The sequence below is a fragment of the Malus sylvestris genome, chromosome 10 (assembly GCF_916048215.2).
Source record: "Malus sylvestris chromosome 10, drMalSylv7.2, whole genome shotgun sequence".
Lineage (NCBI taxonomy): Eukaryota > Viridiplantae > Streptophyta > Magnoliopsida > Rosales > Rosaceae > Malus > Malus sylvestris.
This window is the reverse complement of record NC_062269.1, coordinates 670,023-689,787: the sequence shown is the minus strand read 5'-3', so window position 1 is coordinate 689,787 and position 19,765 is coordinate 670,023. Positions and strand designations below refer to the sequence as shown.

The following is a 19,765-nucleotide window of genomic DNA, read 5'->3' as shown; positions in this document are numbered from 1 at the left end:
ATAGAATTGAAGAAAATTGAGGTTTCACTATAAATTCAATCGGTAATATGGAGAGTGGTCAAACTAGGATAACCATATCTGCATAGAATAGGGGAAAGTGAGAACGCAGCTGAGGACTCCATTATCTACCGCTATCACTCTCTGTCTCAAAATCTAAGACAGAGCAGGAGATGTCGTTGGAAATGTGGGCCAAAAGTGAAATGCACAAATAATTCATGTTACACTTTCAAGGTCATATATTAGAAGGAAAATTAATAAAAAAAACTTGAAAATTTTAAATTTTAACTATAAAGACAAAATAAAAGGTAAAGTGAATAGTACCAAGATTGATTTTTTAATGTAAAAATGTGGTTTTTCGTTAAAATAAATAGTACTGAAAGCTTTTCGTTAAAGTCCCTGTATTAAAAACCTTGCTTCTTATTACTTTTCGTTTTAGTTTCGTCATAGAAAGGATAAGAGACGGTTCCAGGAGACAAATAACACGTTTTATGTTAGATCCTCATCTAAAAAAGCTTACACTTATCAGGAGCGACAACAGATCCTCATCTTAAAAAGCTACGCTACTCAGGCCGTGTTGCACAATATTTCAATCTTGCGGCAACAGGCTTCCCACCTACGACGGTGCACCAAGGTATGAAGCAAGCCGCAACAGGTCACTGAAGACACCGCCAGCAGTGACTTCAGCACCAGCACCAGGCCCACGAACTATTAGGGGCTGATCTTTGTATCTAGTTGTTGTGAACGCAATTATATTATCTGCCCCAGACAGTTGAGCGAAAGGATGATCGTTCTTGTACTTCTGCAGCTTCACTTCCCCTTTCTGATTGACCATGTCAACCACTCCAACGTATCTCAAGACCTTTAAATATCAAAAAGTCATGAGGGAAGATGAGAATCATATAAACAAATCAAAAACAAAAAACCGGGGGTAAGGGGGAACACTCGTCATCTACTATATTATATACAGTTATATATCCCTGCCCAGAGAACTCGGAGGATAAAAAAAATCCGCATTTTCTAACTAGTATGGCCAATAAAAATCCATAGCGCATGTCAAAAATTAATGTGGCATCAGAGGAAAACAATGGCTAGATTAAGATTGTGATAAAACAGGAATAAGAGAATAAATGCACATTAGAGGTACTTACTCCTCCCGCATCCTCAGCAATTTGTCTTTTCTTACTCATCTCTTGATCGAATTGAGGAAGTTTTTGCATGAATTCCTCGGCTGATGCACTATCCTGAAAACAAATCACGAAAATTCCACATCAATGGTAAACTTTCACACTTGGTAACGTATATTAGAATATGATTTTACCTTCAAGGGTTCCGGCACAAGGCTTTCAACAGGGATGTCAGAGAGTTCCAGCTTAAGACCAGATTCCCTAGCAAGAATTATGACCTGTATTTGATGGTGTTGCTTAGGCGGCAAATCTCACACAATACAATGGAAAATCACAAGATATCTGATTGGATTTTGGGCTTGGGGTAAAAAGCAGCACAAAGATGCCATTGATCTCTTGTTAATAACACAAACTATAGGGTCTCATTCAAAAATGAAGAACTCAAAACTGATTAAACAGCCAAAACATGTAAGCCCAAGCAGACAAAAAATTAGCACATAGTACCTTTCTACAAACATCTGTTCCAGAAAGATCATCTCTTGGATCCGGCTCAGTATAACCTGCCTGCTTTGCTTCAGCCACCACCTCACTAAAAGTGCGTCCACCAGTGAAATTGTTGAAGATATAACTCAAAGTACCACTGCAACATCAAAGGGTAGAAGCAAGACGTGTGTCATATGAGGTGTGCATTTACAGACATTGGGATTTTACATGTGTGAAAAAAGGAATTACTCCATTTAAAAAGTGAGGAACTACTCTGGTAATATTTTTAATTTGCACTGGGATTTTACATACCTGAAGATGCCTTCAATGCGCAATATTTTGTCTCCAGTTTCCAGGAGACCTTGTAATGTATTAATAATTGGCAGACCAGCTCCAACGGTAGCTTCATAGAAGTAATGTGTATATGATTGCCGTTGAAGAGCTCGTAATTTCAAATACTGGACATGAACCAAAGCAATGTCATTACTAGTGAAACACCAAAAATAGAATACACAAGATATGAACACTATTAATGCATTCTTCTCAAAACAGAAACTAAATTAGAGTAACACAAAGTTAAACAGAAATAATAGCGTCTTTTTTCCTGCAACTCAGTATATGGTAATGCTGCAGATGGATTTAAGTCAAGCAGATCAAACAAAAATAGTATGCCAAAAATATGATATGGATATGAAGGTCCAAGTGTGAACTCAAAATAAAATCCTTAAAAAAAACAAATTTAGCAACCAAACTGAGTTTAATTCCTACTATAGTCAACACTACGCACACTACCAGACTATAAATCCATTAAAACCCCTCAACATCCCAATACACCCCACCCTAAATTCGAAAGACAAATATTGGGCTCTTTCATATAAAAGAAGGAAGTCAAATTTATATTAACATTGTATCACTTTGCGTTTGCATAAACATTTCTGGAGATCTAAGCACGATTATTAGAATAATTACACATGTAAATAGCTGATTTTATCACCATTTTGTTCAGACTACAAGGTATTACTGAAGTCTCTCCTCGAAATGTAAAACCCAAGTGTTAGGAACCAAAACTCATTGCTCACATCTCAAAGAGAAAGCACTAACAACCAAGAGTCACAAAAAGCAAAAATGAAACTAATAAATTGATAAAGAACTGGAAATATCAAACTTGAAAAACAGATTTGGTGGAGACCATAAATGAGCATAATCATGGCTTGATAACCGTGTAAATAAAGAAGGATGTCCCACTTTCATGGGTTTTGGATGCAAAATATTAATGAAAACCACATAAACGCACTTGGGTAGATGAACTAATAAAAAAATGGTTGATGTTCTTGTTATTTCTCAGTTAATTGGAATTATTCGTACTACTGAAACAAGAATTTGTAATTAGATATCACCAAAGATAAAACACTTGAAAGAAATTTGCAGTATAAAAACAGAGATTACTTGATCAAGTGGCCCTGAGTTTGCCTTTTTGTTGGGAGTGACTACGTGAATTCCTTTCCGCAACCAGTCATAGTAATGGCTTGCAATACTAGAGTCAGCTGTGCAGTCAACCAAAACAGTATTTGGAATAAAATGATTCCCATGTATATGCTGCACAAACTTTTCCATATCTGCTACTACTCCTTTCTCTTTTTGGAGTTCTCTCCATCTAGATAAGTCAACACCCCTACAACAATGAAAAATAAAAAGATTAGGGTTCCTGGAAGTGAAACTATTGAGTGAATGATTTGAGGAGTAAATGTATTTAACTATTATTGCCAACCTATATGAAGACATGGATGACTTTATGAGACAGAGGCTCATGGGAAAAAGGGTAGAGCAAGACCTAGGAAGACTTGGACATATACTTTAAGAAAAGACATGGAGTACTTGTACCTAAAGAAAGACTAGCTGCAAAACCGAGCGCAGTGGCGTTCTAAGATTCATATAGCCGACCCCACTTAGTTGGATAATGCTTTGATGTTGTTGTTGTTGTAACAACAACAACGCCTTTTCCCACTAAGTGGGGTCGGCTATATGAATCCTAGAACGCCATTGTGCTCGGTTATGTGTCACGCCTTCCGTTAGGTCCAAGTACTCTAAGTCTTGTTGTTGTTGTTGTTGTAAATATAGAAAAAATTACAATGGAAAAGGTTGAAATTTAAAAAGAATAACATGGAGAACTAACTTTTGAAGTTCTGCATATATAGTAATTGGACTGTAGAAAGAGGCAATTTCCGCTACTTAAAAGAAGCATGTTGGTCAATTATCAATTCAAAAACATTTCATTAAAGACGTACGAATTAGACCACCACCATCAGAAGGTCTACTTCAGATTATGAAAAGCATTTGATTAAATGATATTCCATTGACAGCTTTTTAACTTACGCCTCACTCAAAAGCATTGTCTGTGAGCCAGTGATTCCCATAACACGCAAATCAATGTTAAACTCTTCCTTGAGGGTAGCTGTCTGCAAAGATTTGAAAATTTCAATTTTAATGATTTGCCCAACCATATGAAAGAAATTCAAAACATCCGGTGTTCATCAAAGTTCGGTTAGTAAGAGAAGCAATATATAACTTTGACAGTAAATACAGAGCAAAGTGTGTGTGAGTGTGGGAAGAGAGAGAGGAGGCAACTATAAACTTACGATGAAGATGATAAATTTAGGGAGAATAACTCAATTGGTTGGGTCATGAAACTATTTTAACTTGTATGTGGCTGTAGATGAACAACATGCATGCCCTCAGAATATTTTTACTATTCATTTGGCTGTATTTTCTATGCACAAGCAACCCACATCTCACCTCATAAACAGGACAAGAATGGATTCAGTACAATTCAACATATTGCTGCTCTCTAAACTAAATCCGACTAGGATGGGTACCAATATGCAAAAACCAAAAAAGGCCACCAACAAAGCACACAGAACGATACAATCTGACCAAACTGAGCTCTTCTAAGTTCTCAGCTTCTAAGTGCCATGAAGAATTTTCATTGACAGATTACATGTGCTATATTGTACAAAACCCAGATAATAACAAAAGAAAAGGTGAAATAATGTACCTGATCCCTTAATTGATCTAGTAATGTGGCACCAATCAGACCAGGTCCGATGATGCCCATTGCTATTGTGGTTCTTGAAAGATAGAATCTAGAATGGACAGCTCTCAGAGCCCTAATACAATCCTCCCGCTTTACAACTACAGTAATATTGTACTCAGAACAACCTTGAGCAATGGCACGCACATTAATGTTTGCCTGCATTTTATGAAACAATTTATATCCCTTCATAATGTAATAATGGATTATGAGAATCAAAGACTACAATAACCCACATTGTAAACCAGTATACAAACCATGAATTGTTAAAATCCAATATAATAATCCAACTTGTTGCTAAAATTAATAGAATATAATAAATCCCTAACCTTTGCCAGTGCATTGAAAAGAGTTGCACTAACTCCTGGAGTACTGGCCATTTTTTGGCCAACCGTTGCCAAAATACTACAGTTTGGAATGACTTGAACCTGAGAGGGAGGAGGTGCCAGAAATTGGTATAAAAATGAACCAAAGATCCATTCAATAATAGAAATGAAATAGAGTGCAATTTCAGTATTCACAAGGAAACAAACAAATCTGATATAAAACCAACAGGCTTTGACATTAAAATTCATGTCACCATTTTCAACTCTTCTTGTAAGCTGTAATTTTTTTAACTGATCCACAAAATGTGGGTCCAATAGGTTTTTCATTAGTAAATAAATAATAAATTAATTGTAAATGTCAGTACATTGTCCTTGATCTGCTTAGGCAAGTATCAAGCAACCTGGCCAAGAAAATTAGTCAAATAAAGAGTAAGCACCTGAGAAAGACGCCCAACATTCAAAGCCTCACGAAATCTAGACTGCAGTAACTCAGAAACAGCATTCACTTCCTTCTCAGGGACAGCAAAGCACACAGAGTGCTCACTACTAGCCTACAGAGAATCATCACTAACAACATTGAGCATCATAGATGTGTTACTCTATCAGCATGCCATGAACATAATGGATTCAGAGGATGAAGTAACCTGAGATATCATAATAACATTAGCCCCAACATCTTTTACGGCACTAAAGATAGCACTGGCTGTACCAGGAACACCAGCCATTCCAGTTCTGTGATAAACAAAGGAGAATGTTACAAAAATGGGGGAAAGTAAATATTTTAATTCAAATCCAGCAACAATCACTATAATGCAAAGCTCACCCTTCCACATTGACAAGAGCCAGGTTGTCTATTGTGGCAAACCCTTTGACAAACGACTCCAAACCCTGGGCAGTTTCATCCTCAGTAGAGCGACAAATTTTTGTTCCAGGTGCAGCAAGGTTGAAAACGTTCCTTATTATAATTGGAATGTCATATCTCATCACTGGGATGATAGTGCGTGGATGCAGAACATTTGCCCCAAAATAAGACTGCACATACATGTATATTAAATGTCATATTTGTAAACGCACCAATCTCAGAAACTTTGATGGTGAGTAGTGAGGTTCACCATTTCCCAGGCTTCTTGATAAGACAAAGTCTTCAGAATCACTGCCTCACTGACTGCAGATGGAGATTTCTTATCATTAGTTAAATCCCGCGGTAACTCAGTAACATTTTTAGCTTTCTCAAAAGGGGTGTGATATCCACACACCCCATTTTACTTCTCACACACCCTTTTAATTTTCGGCCGTCGGATTGGATGAATTAAAGAAGATCAATGGACAGAAATTAACAAGGGGTGTGTGAGAAGTAATTTGGGGTGTGTGGATAGCACACCCCTTCTCAAAATGGCATCAACCAATTATTATCCTCCCAAAAAAAACACAAAAAAATGTGCACCTGTATTTATATGTATAGCTATTAAAAGTTATGATATTTTATACTGTTTACCAAATACAAAGGCAATACGAACCTTTTCTGGGATCTGCACTATAGACTCCATCAACATCTGTCCAAATTGTGACTTGACGAGCCTCGAATAGAGCACCCATGATAGCTGCAGAGAAGTCACTTCCATCTCTCTTCAAAGTAGTAGGAATATTTTGAGGTGTGCTAGCAATAAAGCCAGTAGCTACAATTGTTTTTGATGGATTTTTGGAATACCATTTCTCAAGTCTATCTTCAGATGCCTTGAAATCAGGATCAACTTGATTAGAACTTGTAGGATTCACAATAAGGACTTCCCTTGTATCCATCCAATTGCAATCTACCCCATTCTGCAGAAGGAAATAAAAAAATATCAATATATTAGAAAACTAGGAAAAGTGACATTCAGCAAATGCTCTTGAAAACAGACAGGCCACCAATATACCTTTCTAATAACACATGACAGCATCTGCGCAGACCATAACTCTCCATGTCCTACAACAAATTCTGTGAATGATTCTGTCGCATGACCAGCTGCCATAGGTAAGGAAAATAGTCAACCCGATAAGCTCCAACCTCAAAGTTTATCCAAACTTAGAAGAGTGGACACTAAGAAAATTAACAAGTAAATCCAAATTAAGTGGCACAACAACTAAGACTAGGAAAAATAACAAATTCACAATTACAGAAATTGCTGATGTTAGGGCACTAACCCTTCTATTTATTTTCATCCATTCTGCTAATGTATTGTCATTATAATTAATCAGGAAGCAAAATTGGAAGAATTACAGAAGTCATTAACTCCATTCCACACTACTGAGAATTCATATAAAAGAATTAGTCTTTCTATGAAGGAAAACACTGGCTCATATTGTTTGTAATTTGAGGAATCGGAATGAAGCGTTACTGGCTAAGTGGTTGTGGAGATTCCCAAAGGAACCACATTCTCTCTGGCACAAGGTGATAAGAAGCAAGTATGGGCTGCAGAATAACGGATGGAATGCAAATCCTCCGCTGAGGGGTTGTCTGGTCTCGGCAGTTTTTTGGAACATTTGGTTGGAGCGTAACAAAAGAATTTTTGAGGATTATACTGGTGTGGGGGTAGAAGTACTTTGGGGAAGAGTAAGATTCTGGGCAGCCCTCTGGGCTTCAGTTTCAAATGATTTTAAAAATTACTCTCTTTCTCAGTTACTGTGGGATATGTTAGCAGCAGTAAAGTGATTTAGGTTTAGGTTTTGTTGATGTAGCCAGATCCTCTTGAGAGATTTCCTTGTTTTTGTTCTTGGTGGATTTCTTATCCACTTCTGTGTATTTCTCTGTTCTTTTATAAAATGTATGTTTCTTCTCAAAAAAAATATTGTTTGTAATATAAACACAAACACAATACAATACTAAACATGAACTGTCTAAATTCTGATAGGAACTGTTGAAATTACACAACAAATTTACTTTTTGTGAAAATCCTTTTGAGAGTTTATATAGATAGAGAGCCACTAATGTCCTGATGTTTGGTGGAAAATAATAAATGATGAATAGAGAGAGAGAGAGAGAGAGAGAAGTGTAGTACCAATGTATATAGCACGAAGCATTGCTTTCAGGTTACTGATGTCGTGATGCAATTGTGCTAAGAAACTACTAAGATCATCTCCATCAAGTAGATCAAGAGCTGTACATTTGTGCTTTTCTAAAACCACATTTAATGCAGATATGTAGGCCTCATCTCGTGATTGAGCCTTGTAGATAAGATCATACATCATATCTGTTACCTTGGACATTGCAGAGACAACTACAAATTTCCTCTCTGAATCATCACTAAGAATTATTTTTGCAACATTCTTAATTCTTTCTGAACTCCCCACACAAGTACCGCCAAATTTATGAACAGACCAGCTGTCACCTTTCGGAAGCTGAACTTTTTCAGGGGATACATTTACTGGAGTATCTACTAATAAAGGAAAGGAAACTAGAGTTAGATGAAAAGTTAAACATACAAGACCCTTAGAGAAATATATGAAGAATTATAGAAAAGTAAGGGAAATGAACCTGTGAGTGATGCAAAGATACGGGTTTTCAGTGTCCTTTTCCTTTCCAGCCCCGAAACAAAACCCCTTCTGCTAAAGGCAGCAAACCTCCTCGTAAATTAATAAATAACTTAAGATAATCTGAAGTTACATTACTAATTTTAGAAGTGAAAAAGGAGGATGATAAAAAAGGACTGTTTAATTGCAGAATAAAAAGTAAATTTCTCAGAGTAAAATGCAAAACTGTGATAGAAAATTGAACATCAATTCTTGAAGGTTGAAAGTACCTACTTTGGTCATGTTAGTTGTGATCCGTAATCAAATTCAGTGCTAGTCAATACAGAAAGCAAGAATGTTCAAAGAAAAACAACTACTTGAAAATGACGGTGACATCAAGCAATGAGCAAATTCATCCAGATTGAAGCAACTCGATACTATATCTTTCGGATGTGCTCGCATACAAAATCAAACAAAAACTGAACTGACAAGGAATTAACTAAAAGTACCAACACTAAACAACAATTAGACAAGAACAAAAAAAGGTTCCAACATCCCTTGGAAAACATTTCCATTTTCCAACACAGAAAAGGACCCATTTTCCACTGTTCTTTCGCTTCTCGGTATACCATTATTGTGAAAACAAGGCAAATAACAATCCTTAACCATGACATGGAACTCTAGGGCAAGTTAAACATTTCAATCATCCCAGGCTAAGTTACACATTTACTACTCAAGTCGTAAGCTCCAGTAAAACGGTAAAGTGAAAAACCAATACTTTATATACACAAAGCTCTTCCATTTTCTGAGGAAACGAACAGAAAATGGAATGCAGAAAAAAATTGAGTACCTGCAAATGGGAGAGCGGTGAGGAGGGAGAAGAAATGTAGGGCAATGAGAGTAGCAGCGCTTCCTGGGCTTGGCGTCTTGAGCCATTGCGTTGGGGAAGAGCGTGTGGGTGGGATTACTGGAGATCGCCGAAGAGAGGGACGCCATGGCTGCTGCCTCCACGAAAAAACGAAGAGAGATTTTGGGTGGGTTTTTGGTGTGTTGGCGGCTTCGCGATCAATGATGGTAACTTTTAATGCCAGGAGAAACCACGTGATGACATGACGTGGCCACATGATAATATGATGTTGCTACTTGATGACATGATGTGGCTGCTGAAACAGGCGGCAGATTGTCTGCCGGATGACTTTCTCATTTCTTCTTATTTTGTCATGTTAGTATTTTATATTAAAGTTTTTATAAAGATGATAAAATAAAAAGTAATATGAATATAAAATGTTAATGTGGATTAATCATGACCACACGATGGAATGAGAAGGGCACCCAAACAGGGGACAAGGATTGTCTGCCCTCCCACTTCCGGTGCCCTCCGAGCTCTTCTGTTTTGTATGATCACGGTTAAGCCACGTCGACATTTTATATTCTTATTACTCTTTGCCTTATTGACGTGACTTAATTGTGAGCACACAAACAGGAGGTTATAGGAGGGCACAGAAGTGGGAGGCAGACAATCCTTGTCCTCAAACAGGGGAGGTGGATTGTTTGGCCTCCTATTTTCATACTTTTCCCATTGCTTCCTATTTTGTGTGATCACAGTTACATCAATATTTTATATTTTTATTTTTTTTATTTTTTTATTTTTATAAAAAAATTAATATAAAATATTAACGGATCACAAACAAACAGATGGATGAGAAGAGTATGGAACTGGGAGCGAGGGCAGACAATCCATCCCCCAAACAGGAGACAATCTGCCTCCGCTGAAAAACCCTACCTCAGAAACGAGAAAACCCTACTTCGGAAACCGGTTAAACCTCTCCTCTCACATTCTCTTTCTCTCTGAGCTCCGACAATGGCGAAGGTGCCAGTGATAACAGTAGGAGGTAAGGGCTCGTCTCTGTCGTCCTCATCCGTCTACGCCATAGCCGAAGGCCTCGCTAAGCTTCGCATCGACTCGTCGGTGCTCAATCGGTTCGCCTCCTCCTCGTCGCCTCTCAACGCCCACAACCTCGTCTCTTTCCTCCCCTCTCTCCTAACGGTTGTAGAATCCAGAGCCTCCCTCGTCGTCCTTCTCAGCAAGCTCCTCTCTCTCGCCGGTTCCCCCAACATCCGTAGTGATCTTCCTGTTCGAATCGCCAGAACCCTCAATTCCCCAGGCTTGGAGCTCGGATCGCTCGATTTGACCGAAGAGGAGGCTCTTGCGTTGGAGGAACTCAAGTTATCCTCTGCTGTGTGTGCGATATGTGCGCTTCTGGACCACCAGTCCGCCACTTTGTCTACTTTTTCCGATGCAGTGGCGGCGATTTCTTGCGAGGCTTTGAAGGCCGACATAACGGCATTTAATTCGATGGATTCAGGGGATGGGTATGCCTCGAAGGAGGTGATTGCGGTGGCCAGTGATTTGAAGGTGTTGCTCAATGGGTCTAAGTTAGTGGGTAAGCTTAAAATTGGAGCGGTGTCGGGAATCCCCCAAATTCACGCGAAATTGAGAGAGCAAGTGAAATCTGTGCACTCCACGACTCGAACGGTGCTGAATTCTGGCGGGGAGGTAGGTAGTCCCTGGACAGTGGGGACCGCATTGTTGTCAGTGGCTTTGGCGCTTTATCACTTGGGTGACCGTAGTTTGTCCCGTGCGAAGATGATTGTGGATGAGGTGGGGAGTGAGGATTTGAGGTCAAGTTTGGTCGCATTGTTTGAGAAGAAATGCCCAAGTAGCGAAAGCTTGAGAAGTGGGTACAACTTGGTTTCCCAATTGGGTTCCGAGGCGGAAGAGAATTATGATAAGTTTGCTTGCGAAGTGAATGCGTTGATGGGAATTGTGTGGAAGATTGTGACTTGGGAGGCATTAATGGCATTTGTGGCGCTTGAGGGAGCGGAGTTGAACAAGAGTGAAGGTAGTGAAGTGAATGGAGGAGGGAATATGAAAGTGGACAAGAAGAGTGAGAAGAAGAAGAAGAAGGTAGTTTTGGGTAAAGGGACTGGTGTTGTAGTACAGTTGATTAAAGATAGGTTGCAGGGCAAGGGAGGAAATGCTGTTGATAGTTTGGGGTTGTTGGTAAATTGGGCGGACGAGTTTTTATTGTTTTTTGACCTCAAGAACCCGGAATTTGATTGTTTTTTGAGCAAAGTGAAGGAGATAGTGGAAAGCAATGAGAGTAGAAGACTCCCAAAGATTGCAAAGGTAAGATTCGAGTACTCATGACATTTAATCTAAAGTATAGTTGATCAGATATGATTCAAGATGATTAACGGATTGATTTTCATGTGTTACTTGATTGGTGGCTTTAGATAACCTTTTATTCGACATGTTCCTTCTTGTACGGTAGATGTGGATAATGAAAAAAAGATAAAAATGAAAGTTTGATAAAAGTTCTTCTAAGTTGATCGTTACTTGTCCCCCCTAATAGTGAAGTTGTTTAAGTAGTCATCTTTAAAAGCACTCTTAGAGCGAGTTTTTACATCAACATAAACTTTGAAAAGTTAGCTATCATTTTTAACCCCTTTACAACTTTGAATTTTATATATGTGGCTAGTTATTGGTTTTGAAATTAGTATAGGATCTTGTTTTTTGAAACCTATCTAGAATTTTTTTTCCGTGTTTCTTTTATTTCCAGATGGTCCATATTAGTATCTCTCTTAAAAGAATTTGGCTTACCACACTTTAGTTTAGAATGGAAACACGTACTTAGTTGGGAAGGAAGCAGAGTAAGCTGGACTGAAATTGTTAATACTTAAGTTACAATTAATGCAGTTTGTTCACCTTTTATTAGTTTGTGGCTCGGGAGTTTACTTGATCCCTGAACTAGTGTTTGCAGAATGTGTGTTGGATGGTTAATAAACTAAGAAATCAATGAAATAATATTGTTAACAATTCAGTTCTGTAGCATTTCAATACATGTTAATGGAGAATCAAGTTTTCACTCAGTAACTCAGGGCTAAATATTTTTTACACCAGTGTATGCTCATCTATTTGATTTATACATTACCCATAACCTATACTTGTATCCTGCTCCTTAGCTCTCTTACTTGATACATCTCACTTTTTGTGTAGAGAAAGCTAGAATCAATGACCCTATCTAACTAGTCCATCATATTTTAATAATTGAAAACCCAAGAGGGATATCTAACTAGGCCCTATCTATCTGTGTAATTGATGTACGCATATATCTTATGCAGTTATAGGATATGTCAATATTTGATAACAGTGGATCATTTATGACATATCATATCTGTCCCGGAGTATTTTCTCTAATCCACATTATTTCATTGATTTGTAGTAGAAAATTAATTTCATTCTTTTCTTATCGTTTTGTTTTACCTTTTTATTTGGGAAACTGTTCTTGTGTTTTTCTGGATAACCATGTGTGGTTATTATGATCTACCTGTTACTTTGTGTTGTCCTTGAAAACAAGTGAGTTTTCTTAGAAGATATTGCACCTTTGTAGTTCAATACGAACAGAAATTTGAATCTGTAATCCGTGATCATTTGGAAAGAATTGAAAGTTTTTTACAATTGTGTGAATGTGCATCTTTAAGAAACCATACTCAGGAATCTGTTGCAGTTGCCCTTGCAGATTATGTTCTTTTGTTTCAACTGATTTATGAGATTTTGTTTTTGGGGTTGTGAGAGTGGACTTACTAGCATTCTGACCTTGTATATATTATTGCAAATCCTAGGGTACTCGTGACTTCTCTAAAGAACAAATGGCAGTAAGAGAGAAAGCATTCTCAATAATTGTAGGGGTCTTTCAGAGGCATGGTGCCACAGCCCTTGACACTCCAGTTTTTGAATTGAGAGAAACCCTGATGGGGAAATATGGGGAAGATTCGAAATTGATTTATGATCTTGCTGACCAGGTACTTTCTCCGTTTAAATTGTTGTCAATTTAAGTGGAGTTTTGCTTTTATGTTTCATAGTTAATTTCTATGTTTTTTATTGTCATGACTCGTACAAATGCAGTGTGAAGAGGGGGTGGGGGATAAAAGCTTAACTCAGTTTGATCTTGGTACTCGCTCTATTTTAGCCGAAGATCACTTTTTGTACTCTGGATTTCTTGGGTGATCTTTTACTAAAAAAGGTCGTACCCAGTGCACAAGGCTCCCGCTTTACGCAGGGTGATCTTTTACTATTTCGAAAAATCGTAAAGTATTCTAACCAAGAACAGCATTCCAGATAGGCATTCAGACTGTCGAGTCCAAGGCTTTGACCTAGTTTTGTGCTGATATAATTAACCATTGTAAATATATTTTTCTTTAAGTTTCATGAAGTGTTTCTTAATTTGGCTATGAAATATTACGTCAAAAGGCCTTTTAGGTTTTATGTGCATGAGCTAGGGAGCTACTCCTTAAATTTTCTTTTGTGGTTTTCTTAAGGAATTAGTTATAGGGATGACCTTGTGTTGGTTGCATCTTGCTCGTAATTTTATCCTTTTTAAACTTTCTGACGGGTATTGTTGTATTTTTCTGACGGGTATAGTTTCATTTATCATTCGGGGAATTGCCTATCATTGTTTGACAAAGGCCTTGATATTCTTCTGTTTCTTCCTTATAACTACTTCCTTTAGGTTTCTAGCAGCTATGTTGCAATGTTGTTATAGTTTGACAATAAAACTGCATTAGTCACTTATGTCTAATGGGGTTTGTATTTATCTTTTCCTCAGGGAGGAGAGCTTTTATCACTACGATATGATCTAACCGTTCCATTTGCTAGATATGTAGCTATGAATGGTATCACATCTTACAAAAGATACCAAATAGCAAAGGTCTACAGAAGAGACAATCCGTCCAAAGGACGATATCGTGAATTTTACCAATGCGACTTTGATATTGCTGGCCAATTTGAAAAAATGGGTCCAGATTTTGAAGTTATTAAGATTTTGACAGAACTTCTTGATGAGCTGAACATTGGAGATTATGAGGTAACTTTTCATTTTTACCCTCTGTTTATGTCATTGCGTACAAATTTAATTATGGAAAGATGGATTTTGACTTAGTCTTTGAGTCGTCAACTTGTAAAAGAAGCAAATGTAACATGTTACCTAAATGTAATGTAGACTCTCCATTAAGTGCTTCCTACACTGCTAATATTCAGATTTCCAATTGGTTGTTTTGGAATTCACATTGCTCGGTAGAAAAATAAAATTATTCCAGGATCATATTCGCTCATTCCGCTGCATGGTTTCATAGTACAGTGTATTTTTTTCTTCTAACGGATGTAAATATGATATAGATTAATTGATAAAACATTATATTATGTCTTAAAGTCTATCAATTTTGACTGCGTGTGTGCTTGCATTTTACATCCTAATTGTAGATCACTTCCATATGTGTATATCCCTGAGTTGTGTGATTTTTACATAAAACCATGTCCAAAACGTAATGGAGTTATAGTTATTTACTTTTACGATTTTTAAAAATCCAGGATATCCTAACTTGGTCCATTGCAATAAAATATGTGTTTATACTGATCTTACATGCCACGCTTAAATTAGTTGGCAGGAGCTCAACTACAATATTTTCTTCTTCTTTTCCTTTTATTTTGTTAATAAAATTGTGGAATATGTATGTTGATTTCGTACATGTATGATTATTCTGTAACTGCATAACTTTTTGAATTATTGAACAACATGGATGTTTATTTGTTTAGTAGCATCTGTGTCATAATGTGAGCAATTATTTTGATATGCCTTATTTTTCTGGCTTAAACTCTAAAATTGTGGAATATGGATGTTGATTTCTTACATGCATTATTATTCTATAAGTGCATAACATTTTGAAGCTTTGAACAAAATGAACATTATTTTGTTTAGTAGCATCTGTAACATAAGGTGAGCAATTATTTTGGTATGCCTTATTTTTCTGGCTCAACTTGAATTTACATTTGTTTGTCACTGTTTATTATACAGATTAAATTGAATCACAGAAAGTTGCTGGATGGAATGTTTGAAATCTGTGGAGTGCCTCCTGAAAAATTCAGAACTATTTGTTCAAGTATTGACAAGTTAGACAAGCAGTCTTTTGAGCAGATAAAAAACGAAATGGTAAAGACTCAAAAATTGCAACTGATTTCCCATGTGTATGCTTGAGTTACATTGCTGTATCTTGGGTTTGCTTGTTTCTATGCTCTGCATGTGTTTGCTTGAGTTACATTTCATCTGTCTCTTTGCTTTTATTTGTAATTCACTATGAAAAACTTAACAGAACATTAATTACTGCATAATATTGTCTTATGAAGTACTTAGCAAGCTGACCCTAGTAGTTGGTAGTAATCCCGTATATAAAAGGAGGATGTTCCCCATTTATAACTTAACAGAACAATGATTATTACATAAGATTGATTTTACAAAATGCTAGCTGAACCCAAGTAGGAGGAAGACTTTGTTGTGAATGAAATATGATAATAGTTCTAATGTGTCTGCTTCTTGACAAGGAATGGCTGTCTAGTTGGGAAGTTTTCCTGGTTAGTATCTGTATTTGTATTATTGCCTGATGGATGGCTGAAGTCTCACACCATGAGGTTAAGCTTTTGGTCCTGTAACTACCAACCCAAAAGTTTGATTGATAATTAACTGTTCACTTTCAAAACACTGAATGGTATTGATTTTAAAATGTAGGTTTTGAGTTCCAAATAACTGGATGGCAAAACATTTGTCTGCCCGAATTATGAATAAACCGTATTTCATGCTTTTCTCCATAATTGTTGGGCATACATTTTCATTTCTATCCCTTATTGTTTGTCTTGGTTCATGTCATTTTTCATATTATTGACTTATTTTCTCTTACCGGAATATAATTTTATATTTTCCATCTTTGAATTTTTCTAGGTGGAAGAGAAGGGCTTAAGTGTTGAGACAGCAGACAAAATTGGTGCTTTTGTAAAAGAGCGTGGACATCCTTTGGAACTGTTAAGTAAGCTTAAACAGGAGGGCAGCAAGTTCTTAGAAAACAGTTTATCGGTAGATGCATTGAATGACCTGGCAATCTTATTCAATGCTTTGGAAAAATCAAAGTGCATAGGAAAAGTGGCTTTTGACTTAAGTCTTGCAAGGGGTCTCGATTATTATACTGGAGTAATATTTGAAGCTGTTTTTAAGGGGGGTGCCCAGGTAAAATTATGTAAATGCTGTTGTGAATTTCTTTTGCATTCATTTTGTGTGTTATTGCTGTTTGCATAACACGTCTCATTTGCCTTGTATAATCTTTCAGTGACATTTTTCCAAAATTTCAATTCAGATGAACTGTGCAAGTAATAATAAATGGCGTTTTCCCTTTGCTTCCTCACCTTGACTTATGTGTTTCAACCTATATTATCTTGTTATCAGGTTGGTTCAATTGCATCTGGTGGACGCTATGACAACCTTATAGGGATGTTTGGTACAAAGCAGGTTCCAGCTGTTGGTGTCAGCCTTGGAATTGAACGAGTATTTAATATAATGGAGCAGCTTAACAAAGACCAAAATCAGGTGACGGTTCACATGTTTCTGTGCATTTGTCGATTAATAGTGTACTTATATTCTGGGTGAATGTTATTGTTGGGTTGTAATCTGATTGGTAGTGACAGCACTTCAAATCCTATTCCCTCAACTGGGTAATTAATAAAACAAAATTTTATGAACTATAAATTCAGTAGGTTATACATTTCTTAGGTTAAGTTACACTATGCCTTCCGAGCACTAGTCCATATCTTAGTTTAGTCCCTAAACTTTATGTAGTGTCATTTTGGTTCCTGAATTTTGGTTGGTTGATCCAAATCCAAACTTCTATCGATGAATTTAACTGAAGTAATCATGTGACGTGCACAGATGACTGCTTACTCAAGAATAATTTCTTCATTCCCTATTCTAACCCACATTCTTCAACTCTCTTTCTTTTTTACCTTTTCTAGAAAGAAACCAAAGCTGAAATAAACCCAAATGTTAAAAGGAAATAAACTCATATCAGTATTCTCACATTGGTGCTCCAAGGAAACTAAAACTCGTTATTTTGGTGCCAGATTTAGTTATTCTAGAGCCATCTTTCCATTTGTTCAGCATCCCTACTGTATTTCTTTGAATCCTGTTTTAGTTTAGAGCAAGGAATTGCCATTGGTAGATGCCATAGATGGGTTGGGTGTATAAAAAAAAAAGAAAAAAAAAGAGCAAATAGGTATGTATCTGTCATATGTTACCAGGTATCTAGGGGTGCAACTTGGGTTGAGCCCCTAGATACCTGTATGTTGTGTTTCTGTGACTTGCGATATTGATTGTGTCCTCCTACACTTTGGATTGGTTGGTTCCAATGTCCACAGTATATCCAGAACACTGAAAGACTTTTTATGGGGAAGAAGTCTTGTGTGATTCGACGGCTTCTTGTTATGTATATTTGTTCGTCAAAGTATATGACTTTTTGGCCAGCTGCATGCCAGATTTTAGGGATATAATGTAAATTGATATTTTTGTTAATAACTTGGAGAGCCACATGGCATTATACTTTGCCTTGTAGTTCAGTTTTGCAGCCTTGTATGAGGCATTGATCCGTCTTGTATCTTATTGATGTTATTGTTATACAGAGAACACGAGCAACGAAGACTGAAGTCCTAGTGAGTATATTTGGGGATGATTTAGGACGAGCAGCAGAGCTATCAAGCGAGTTGTGGGCTGAAAAAGTGAATGCAGAATTCTTGGTCAATAAAAGAGGGACGAAACACTTTGATCGAGCAAAGGAATCTAGGATCCCTTGGATGATAATTGAGGGTGAACGGGAGCGGAATGATAAGACTCTGAGATTGAAAGACATGGAGGCTGCCGAGGAGATCACAATTTCTAGGGATAGAATTGTGGAAGAAGTTCAAAAACGGCTGGGTTCATCATAATTTAATGTTTGAAGGCGCCAAAGATGTCAAACCAGATTACCCTAACTTTTTAACTAATACTTTGTTTTGTTTTGGTACACCGTAGAAACTGTATTTTGTTAAAGACGCTATGTTGCTGATTTGAGCTTGATAATACAAAATCACCGTTTCCTCAAGAAATTGTGCATCAAAATTTCAATTTCAAAACTTTGACAGCAAATTTGACGGGGTTTTACGCTTACCCTCCCCGTTTGCCCCCCCAAAAAAATTTGAGTGATGCGTTGTTGAGCTTTTCTCACCTTGACAATATTTACTTTGTGTTAGATTTGCTTACAACGCAGCTCCAAGGTCAGAAAGAAAGGAGACTTGTAATTAATAGCAACAAATTTCAGCGTAGAAAAGTAGGGAAAATAATGTTGGGTGAAGAAAAACAAATTGCTTTGTCCCTCCTCACTCACTTGAGATTTTGTTGTGGAGCCGGAGAGAGAGACTTTTCCGATCCATTGAAGACTCCAAAGAGTGGGTTGCTCGGTTACAGTTTGTGGAATTTGTTCATGTTTTACTTTGTTGCAACGAGGTTGCTCACTGTCTAGCTCGTTTTGCTTTGTTAATTGGTAATTAAGTCTGGAACGAGAAACCTTTTGATGTTATTCAAGATTGGGACCATCTCCAAGATTCAATGTGTCATTAATTCTCGTTCAAAGGATGAAATGAAATTATCGTTCCCATTAAAAAAAATCAGTGTTCTAAAAAACGGCCTAGGCGTGGTGGTGCCGATGTGATTAGGTCCGAATCGTTAAGAAAAATCGGGGAGTTGTTAGGCGCTCTTAGGTGGCCTGGGCGGCTATCTAGGCGGCGGTCTAGGCGGAGTGGAGGTTCCCTGGGAAGAAATTCTACCGCTTCAACTCCCTCTCTCTGTGCACCACGACTTTCTTAGATGTTGCGACTCCCTCTCTCTGAAATCCATTGAAGAAGAGGAACTTACAATGCAAAACAGAAGAAGAGGAAACAAGAAAAAAAGGGAGAATGTACAGAAGGAAAACGGAAAGAAAAAGAAAGAACAAGTGGAAAGGAAAGAAGACGAATACCATGAGAAAAATGAAAGAATAAAAATGAATAAACGTTTTCGGTTATCATGGCGTCAAAAAAGGAGTCTCTTGACTGAAGTGAGGGATGGGGACTAGGGGTGGAGGGTAAGGGTCACACCACACACATGGTGCGTTTTGAAATTAGGGAGGATGCATGCACCTCTTCACATCAGACACGTGGGATTTTTATTTTTATTTTTATGAAAATTAGATATAATCATTCAAATTATCTTAACTAATATGGCATATATGTGTGTTTTAAAATTTTGAACTTTGGATACTAGTTTTGCATTTTATCATTTTTTATTTATCATTGTATTCATGAATTT

General features: G+C 37.2%; 2 protein-coding genes across 6 annotated transcripts; one reads left to right on the top strand and one right to left on the bottom strand.

The window, feature by feature from the left end:
• Positions 1-401: 401 nt before the first annotated feature.
• LOC126586724 (bifunctional aspartokinase/homoserine dehydrogenase 1, chloroplastic-like) lies at positions 402-9,596 on the bottom strand. 4 transcript variants are annotated; one of them, XM_050251658.1, is made up of 18 exons: positions 9,361-9,596; positions 8,536-8,621; positions 8,060-8,437; positions 6,938-7,026; positions 6,539-6,842; positions 6,134-6,186; positions 5,845-6,053; positions 5,666-5,753; positions 5,459-5,572; positions 5,025-5,123; positions 4,660-4,854; positions 3,981-4,063; positions 3,054-3,279; positions 1,920-2,065; positions 1,629-1,764; positions 1,319-1,402; positions 1,149-1,241; positions 402-859 (listed from the first exon to the last, which is right to left on the bottom strand). In XM_050251658.1, the coding sequence occupies exons 1-18, from the start codon at positions 9,504-9,506 to the stop codon at positions 614-616; spliced, it is 2,775 nt and encodes a 924-aa protein (XP_050107615.1). In that variant the 5' UTR covers positions 9,507-9,596; the 3' UTR covers positions 402-613. The 4 variants fall into 4 exon arrangements, with proteins under 4 accessions (XP_050107615.1, XP_050107616.1, XP_050107618.1 ...); XM_050251659.1 differs by having other exon boundaries at positions 8,060-8,434; XM_050251661.1 differs by having other exon boundaries at positions 8,060-8,434; positions 8,536-8,603; positions 9,361-9,594.
• A 624-nt stretch (positions 9,597-10,220) lies between these two features.
• Positions 10,221-18,528, top strand: LOC126586400 (histidine--tRNA ligase, cytoplasmic-like). Of its 2 annotated transcripts, XM_050251237.1 has the most exons (7): positions 10,222-11,700; positions 13,197-13,376; positions 14,180-14,437; positions 15,425-15,559; positions 16,343-16,624; positions 16,841-16,981; positions 18,067-18,528. In XM_050251237.1, exons 1-7 carry the CDS (start codon positions 10,372-10,374, stop codon positions 18,367-18,369), a joined length of 2,628 nt encoding a protein of 875 aa, XP_050107194.1. In that variant the 5' UTR covers positions 10,222-10,371; the 3' UTR covers positions 18,370-18,528. The 2 variants fall into 2 exon arrangements, with proteins under 2 accessions (XP_050107195.1, XP_050107194.1); XM_050251238.1 differs by lacking the exon at positions 13,197-13,376 and having other exon boundaries at positions 10,221-11,700.
• Positions 18,529-19,765: the final 1,237 nt, after the last annotated feature.